Source organism: Siphateles boraxobius, unplaced genomic scaffold (assembly GCF_051911475.1).
Source record: "Siphateles boraxobius isolate OS27281-9 unplaced genomic scaffold, OSU_SipBor_1 7, whole genome shotgun sequence".
In the NCBI taxonomy this organism is placed as follows: Eukaryota; Metazoa; Chordata; class Actinopteri; order Cypriniformes; family Leuciscidae; genus Siphateles; species Siphateles boraxobius.
The window spans coordinates 39,233,542-39,241,760 of record NW_027509197.1 but is presented as its reverse complement, the minus strand read 5'-3'; the positions used below and the strand labels follow the sequence as shown (position 1 = coordinate 39,241,760).

At 40.5% G+C, this 8,219-nt stretch overlaps 1 protein-coding gene across 1 annotated transcript; it reads right to left on the bottom strand.

Annotated features, from left to right (window-relative positions):
- Positions 1–204: 204 nt before the first annotated feature.
- gpr39 (G protein-coupled receptor 39) lies at positions 205–5,804 on the bottom strand. Its single transcript, XM_077215590.1, has 2 exons — positions 4,722–5,804; positions 205–3,618 (listed from the first exon to the last, which is right to left on the bottom strand). The coding sequence occupies exons 1-2, from the start codon at positions 5,500–5,502 to the stop codon at positions 3,101–3,103; spliced, it is 1,299 nt and encodes a 432-aa protein (XP_077071705.1). The 5' UTR covers positions 5,503–5,804; the 3' UTR covers positions 205–3,100.
- Between the last annotated feature and the right edge of the window lie 2,415 nt (positions 5,805–8,219).

The following is an 8,219-nucleotide window of genomic DNA, read 5'->3' as shown; positions in this document are numbered from 1 at the left end:
CGGGTTAGTCCATATGTATATCTCCACATAACTAATTCGGGGAAGAATGTGGCTTCCGCAGTGTTCTCCTTCCTAACGGAAAGGGCGTGCTTTCCCAGTGTTATCAAATAGTCTCACTGTATGGGTTGCCACGAAAACAAAATTTAAAGAAGACTGAAATAGTATTTTCTTGTAAAAAACAACAACAACTACAACAAAAAACAATTGTAATACTCCAATAATCTTTATTTACAACTTTGAAAATTGATTGATGGATGGATTGATGGATAGTCAGTCCACTTTAGACATTCTACTAACTATAAGTAACTTTGCAACTACATGTCAACTAACTTTCATTAGAGTATTAGTAGAGTGTTAGGTTAGGGTCAGGGTTATTAGAATAAGTTGACATACTCGCTGTTAGTAGAATGTCTTAATTGGACTTTATAAATAAAGTGATACTATATATAATCGCATCAATCAAACTGAGATTCCATGTTAACTCCAAAGGTTTAAAAGAGTGGTTTGGCTGCTAGTTAACATGGGTCAGTTAGACTCATTACTAGTCAGTAAACTGCATCTTTCTCTACTGAAAGTTATTCAGAAATAGCCATATATTCTGACAAAATACTTTTTCAAGTAACATCACTAATATTTCTTATTATTTTATTATAAGTGACAGATTCAGTCACAGCTCAGCATAGTCACTAGTGAAGATTTGAGATGAATGGGGATGAAAACACTTATAGAGATGTCTTGACTTTGTTTAAACAAAAAAAGTGTTCCCTGAAACATTTTTAAACAGGTTTTATGTGGGCTCTATTGAAATTCTGAGCTTTTCCTGGTTTCATTATGGTTACAGTTTCCTCTACAGTACCCTCACTCTCATTTCACATTTGACCCATGTACTGCTTCATGTCCTGAATTATTGATTAAAGTTTGCAAACTCTAAAGCGTCTGGTCTGCAGTGGTCTACATTTTTCTACAGTGATCTTCATGGTCAACAGTGATTTGCAGTGGTCTGCAGTGGTCTATAGTGATCTACAGTGGGCTGCAGTGATCTATAGTGATCTACAGTGGTCTACAGTGATCTACAGTGGTCTATAGTGGTCTGCAGGAGTCTACAGTGGTCTATAGTGATCTACAGTGGTCTGCAGTGGTCTATAGTGATCTACAGTGGTCTATAGTGTTCTACAGTGATCTACAGTGGTCTATAGTGATCTACAGTGATCTACAGTGGTCTATAGTGATCTACAGTGGGCTGCAGTGATCTATAGTGATCTACAGTGGTCTATAGTGGTCTGCAGGAGTCTACAGTGGTCTATAGTGATCTGCAGTGGTCTATAGTGATCTACAGTGGTCTACAGTGATCTACAGTGGTCTATAGTGATCTACAGTGATCTACAGTGGGCTGCAGTGATCTATAGTGATCTACAGTGGTCTATAGTGGTCTGCAGGAGTCTACAGTGGTCTATAGTGATCTGCAGTGGTCTATAGTGATCTACAGTGATGTACAGTAATCTACAGTGATGTACAGTGATATACAGTGGTCTGCAGTGGTCTATAGTGATCTACAGTGGTCTATAGTGATCTACAGTGGTCTATAGTGATCTGCAGGAGTCAACAGTGATCTACAGTGATCTACAGTGGTCTATAGTGGTCTGCAGGAGTCTATAGTGATCTACAGTGGTCTACAATGGTCTATAGTGATCTACAGTGGTCTGCAGGAGTCTACAGTGGTCTATAGTGATCTACATTGGTCTATAGTGATCTACACTGGCCTATAGTGATCTACAGTGATGTACAGTGATCTACAGTGGTCTATAGTGATCTACAGTGGTCTGCAGTGGTCTATAGTGATCTACAGTGGTCTGCAGGAGTCTACAGTGGTCTATAGTGATCTACAGTGGTCTATAGTGATCTACAGTGGGCTATAGTGATCTACAGTGATGGACAGTGATCTACAGTGGTCTGCAGTTGTCTATAGTGATCTACAGTGGTCTATAGTGATCTACAGTGGTCTATAGTGATCTACAGTGGTCTATAGTGATCTACAGTGATCTACAGTGGTATATAGTGTTATATAGTGGTCTACGGTGGTCTTCAGTGGTCTATAGTGATCTACAGTGGTCTACAGTGTTATATAGTGGTGGTCTACAGTGGTCTATAGTGATCTACAGTGGTCTATAGTGATCTTCAGTGGTCTACAGTGATATATAGTGGTCTACAGTGGTCTATAGTGATCTTCAGTGGTCTATAGTGATCTGCAGTGTTATATAGTGGTCTGCAGTGGTCTATAGTGGTCTACAGTGTTCTATAGTGATCTTTAGTGGTCTATAGTTATCTACAGTGGTCTACAGTGTTATATAGTGGTCTACAGTGATCAACAGTGGTCTATAGTGATCTACAGTGGTCTATAGTGATCTACAGTGATGGACAGTGATCTACAGTGGTCTGCAGTGGTCTATAGTGATCTGCAGTGGTCTAGAGTGATCTACAGTGGTCTATAGTGATCTACAGTGGTCTATAGTGGTCTATAGTGATCTACAGTGATCTACAGTGTTATAAGGTGGTGGTCTACAGTGGTCTATAGTGATCTACAGTGGTCTATAGTGATCTTCAGTGGTCTACAGTGATATATAGTGGTCTACAGTGGTCTATAGTGATCTACAGTGGTCTATAGTGATCTTCAGTGGTCTATAGTGATCTTCAGTGGTCTATAGTGATCTACAGTGTTATATAGTGGTCTACAGTGGTCTATAGTTGTCTACAGTGTTCTATAGTGATCTTTAGTGGTCTATAGTTATCTACAGTGGTCTACAGTGTTATATAGTGGTCTACAGTGGTCTATAGTGATCTACAGTGGTCTATAGTGATCTACAGTGGTCTTCAGTTGTCTATAGTGATCTACAGTGGTCTACAGTGTTATATAAGGGTCCACAGTGATCTACAGTGGTCTATAGTGATCTTCAGTGGTCTATAGTGATCTACAGTGGTCTACAGTGGTCCTCAGTGATCTACATTGGTCTTCAGTGGTCTATAGTGATCTACAGTGGTCTATAGTGATCTTCAGTGGTCTATAGTGATCTACGGTGGTCTGCAGCGTGTTTTAAAGCAATCTTTAGTGGTCAGCAGTCTTCAGTTGTATACAGTTAGTTTGTTCATCAGTTAGTGTTAGTGTGGTGGCTTGATCTCTCTCCTCCTCCTGTGGTTCAGAGGTGGCCGGTTGTTGCTCTGTGGGGTCCGGAGTTATTTGTCTCTCTTCTGCCGATGGAGGCGTCGATCTGTCGCTGGTGACTGTCCGTATGCGGTTTAGCGATCGTCTCAGCAGTGGACGTACGGTGTTACTGGAGCTCTTTGAGGCTCGACTGCTTTCCAGTGTTCTTCTGTTGACGTGCTCGAGAGACAAACGGCACACGAGTGTCTGCCAGAACGCAGAGCGAAACTGGCGCGAGGAGAGGTTATACAGCAGCGGATTCAACACTGAGCTCAGATAGAAGAAGCTGTCGGCCACCAGGTGCAGCTTCACGTAGTTTCTCAGGTAGCTCGCGGTCCACGATGACTTGGGCAACGCTGCTGTCATCAGCCTGCGAATCTGGTTTGGCATCCAGCATACGAACAGAGCGCAGACGATCAGCACTAACAGATGCGTACACACATACAGACACACACACAGACACACACACACACACACACACACACACACACAAACACACACACACACACACACACACACACACACACACACACACACACACACACACACACACACACACACACACACACACACACATGGAGGAGAGAAAACAGAATGATGTGTGAGAAGAGAATCAACAGGGAGGTACAATACAGATGTAGAATTACAGATAAAGTGTAGGCAAGGTTCCCTTTAGCTTGCAAAGATCTTTATTCGAGGAAAATTATCTGATGCAACTTTTCACTGTGTTCTTCAGTCCTACTCCAGAGCACTCAAAAATGCAACACAATCTCAATAAAGTGCATATCTGTACCACGAATGTTATTTCTCGTGCCATTTATACGCCAAAAATGGATTTAGCGTGCATATGCTATGCACTGAAAACCCCTTGGGTAGGATTAGGGGTGAGGAGTGCGTGTGTATTACACGCCATAAAGTGCGTATCATATGCACACGAAAAGTATTTTTGGCGTATAAATGGCACGAGAAATAATAATAATAACATTCGTTGTATAGATACGCACTTTCATGAGATGAGGCTCGAAAATGTCTAATAATCGCTAATTTTGTAAGGAAATAGCTATTAAGGCCTAATTTAAATGAAGAGCCCTTTGGGAGTGAAAGAGCCGTTCTTCTTGCTAAACTGAACAAAATGATCTGGCTCACTAAAATGAGTCACTATTATCTCAGTGGACTTGATTGACAGGGAGAATGTACTCAGTGGTGTTTGTGTAAGGTTAGGTCAGTTTAAAGGTAAACTTTTTTTTTTGTCTTGTAAATTAGAATCACTGATAGACACTCTCAGATGAGAACAACTTTTTTTAATTGAGCTGAGTATTTTTAGAGCTGCTTTACAGCTGAATTTGTATTTGCCTTATATTTGGTGAAGTTTGCACCATTGATTCTGTTATTTTTCTGTTTATTGCAGTGAAGCTGCTTTGAAACGATCTGTATTGTATGAAGCGCTGTAGATATAAAGCTGGCTTGACTTGACCGAGACCTGAGAGGAGACAAACAATGAATGTATTAATGAAGAGTGTCTTACCGAGGAAGAGGATGGACTGTTTTCGGGAGGCTTTCAGACGGGCGCTCTCGTGTTTGGAAACGTCCCGTCCAGCTCCATTCGTGCCGGATTCATTAGGCCCCATCGGGGCCCGAAGAACGACAATCATCGCTCTGCACATTAACGCAACACCAACCAGGACGAGAAGATAGAGCACGAACGCCGTGAAGATGCTAGTGCGATACATGACCCAGTGCTGGCTCAGGTTGGTGCAGAAAGTCAGGTTTTGCACCGGCATCCGTCGTCCTTCGGGAATGTGTCCTTCGGTTCCTGTAACAATGAGAAGTGGAAGAGCGACGAGTCCCGAGCAAAGCCACGCCAACAACAGGAGCTTCGTCGTACGGCTTCCACTCAAAGCTTTATACCGGAACGGATGGCAAATGGCCATGTAACGCTCAAAACTCAACGTGGCCACGTTCAAAATGGTGGCATAACTGCACGCCTCAAACAAAAAGTTGTAGATCCTGCAGGCGGCGTCGCCAGACGAGGACAAGAAAGGGAACCAGATGGCGCTGTAGAGCTCGACCGGCATCCCGATCAACAGCACCAGCAAATCAGAGCAAGCCAAACTAACCATGTGATCCGTCACGTTTTTCTGCAGGTATCCGTTACGATGAAGTACCTGTGCAACATGAATGGTGACGCTGTTTCCCACAATGCCGAGGCTGAGAATAAGGCAGTACAAAACCGTGAGGAAGATTTTCACGTTGCGAGACGGTTCCAGTGATTTCCAGTCTTTTTGCTCTTCCTCGTTCTGCTCCATGATGTCAGTCACTGTGTTTGACGTTCACTCTTGGACTTATTGACTTTAGTCCTGCTTATCTGAGCCGTTATCACCACCATTAATCATCAAACTCACAAAGCACATATAAGGTTGAATCTTAAAATCACAGAGCTGGGTTTGAAACAGAACGTTTCCTTCATGATGAAGATCACAGAGTCTCACCTCTTTATGCTCGACTTCTTCCTCCCCTTGATTTGACACGTTTGGAAGCTGCTGTTCTCGTGTGAGTTAATGATTAGAGTTTGAGAAATGAACATGGAGGCGTTGCGAGTTTCTGCAGTGAGCTGAACCGAGTTTCGCTATTTGAGCTGGAACTCTTAGTCATGTGATGCTTTTACAATACAAGGGTGTGTCCTGATCGGCCCTCCTCAAAACTGTGTGTGTGTGTGTGAGAGAGAGACAAAATGACCCAGCAAGGATAGTCCTCATGAGGAAAACAGCTTATAAATCACACACATTTTTTTTGTTATTATTTTAACTGTAAAAATGCTTTCAGTTACGGTTGTGTTTAGGGGATAGAATATACAGTTTGTTCAAACTGTATACAATCATTATGTCTATGGACAACGTGTGTGTGTGTGTGTGTTTGTTTTTGTGATTTCTGAGGACACAAAAGTGTATAATGATATGGGCATTACACTGGTATTACAACTTGAACGTGATTTATGAGGACATTTCATGAGTCCTCATATTTAAAATGGCTTTAAAAACATACTAAGCAGTGTTTTATTAAAAATGTAAAAATGCAGAATGTCTCCTGTGATGGGTAGGTTTAGGGACAGGGGCAGTGTGTGTGTGTGTGTGTGTGTGTGTGCGTGTGATGGGTAGGTTTAGGGACAGGGGCAGTGTGTGTGTGTGTGTGTGTGTGTGTGCATGAGTGTGTGTGTGTGTGTGTGTATGCGTGAGTGAGTGTGTGTGTGTATGCGTGAGTGAGTGTGTGTGTGTGTGTGTGTGTGAGAGAGAGAGTGCGTGTGTGTGTGCGAAGTGTGTGTGTGAGATAGAGAGAGAGAGTGTGTGTGTGTGTGTGTGAGAGAGTAAGTGTGTATGTGTGAGAGAGAGAGTGTGTGTGTGTTTGTGCGTGAGTGTGTGTGTGACATTGTGTGTGTGTGTGTGTATGCGTGAGTGAGTTTGTATGTGTGTGTGTATGCGTGAGTGAGTGTGTGTGTGTGTTTCAGCCACAGTGAATATTTAGAGTGTCTTAAAGCAATAATTCACTCATTAATGATCATGATAATGTCATCATTTATTCACTGTCATGTCGTTTCAAACCTGTAACACAAAACAAGATATTTTGAAGAACATTTGCATCAAAACAGAAACCTACATTGCATGGAAAAAAATAGAGCTTTTTTGCTCTACAGAGAAAAAGACTCATTTAAGTTTGAAAGACATGAGGGCAAGTAGATTCTGACAGAACGATCATTTTTGGTGAATTATCGCTTTAAACAGATGTTGTGATTTTGAAAGATAAACTTCATTAGTACAGTGTTTTCCAGTACAAATATCTAAATATTCGTAATATACGTTTAGTTGAGAAGAAAAATGACTGAAGATATTACGTTTTGTTTCCTGAAAAAAATGTATTAAGAGTTTTTGTGAATCTGTATTGTCTCATCAATCATCAGTGATGCAAACAGCAGTTAAAGTGAAGCTTTATGTGTGTTATTGTAGGTCTCAGTTCAGCACAAATGCAGATAAACACAAGAGCTGTAAAACAGAGATAAGTGATCACAAGTGAGCTTATAAATCAGTTTTATATTCCCAGTGTTTCTGCACCAAACTGAATACAATGTAATTGAATATTTGTATAAATTTTTCATTGTGAATTATTTTATATGGTGTATTTTGTTGCTTTAATTTTAAATTGTGGATTATTTTAAATGGTTTATTTTTGCACTGCAAAAAATGCTTTTCTCAATTAGTATTTCTGTTTTGTTTCCAGTCCAAATATCTAAAAATTCTTAAATCAAGAAGCATTTAGATGAGTAAAATGGCATAAACTGTTTTCCGGGGGAATTAATCAAAATTAAGTGATTTGATGCTTAAAAAAAGCAAAATTATCTGCCAATGGGGTGAGAAAAACAATCTTAATTCAAACAGAAACAAGATTATTTTTCTTACCCCATTGGCAGATAATTTAGCTTGTTTTAAGCAAAAACTCACTTAATTTTAATTAATTTCCCTAAAAAACAAGACTTAACATCTTATTTCATTTTACTACTTTAGTAAATGCATCATGATTTAAAAAATGTTTGATATTTGTTTTATTTGATTCTGTAAAGCGCTTTGAGATGTAGGCCTACAGTTAGAAAATAAAAGTTATTATTATTATTATTATTATTATAATCGACCCAAAGCGCTCGGCACCGTGGTTCTGTTGACGCAGGGTTTTACATAGTCCTGTAAGTTGTGTGAATAGTCTAGTTGTGCTCTTGTAATTGTAAGGCTAAATCTGTTTCTGTCTACAGATATTACCACAAACTCAAGATGGATGCTTGTATGTAAGAAGTGTTTGGGTAAGAAAGGTCAGCTAGTAGAAAACCAAATGATCTATTAGCAACAGCCTCCAGTGTTGGAGAAAGCAGCGGTCCACTATAGGTCAGGATGGACACACACCTAATAAGGAAATAAGCATGTGGTTTAGTATAAATAGAGGATCTCGTAAACTTTAACAAACAGCCCTTGTAAGGCATGTG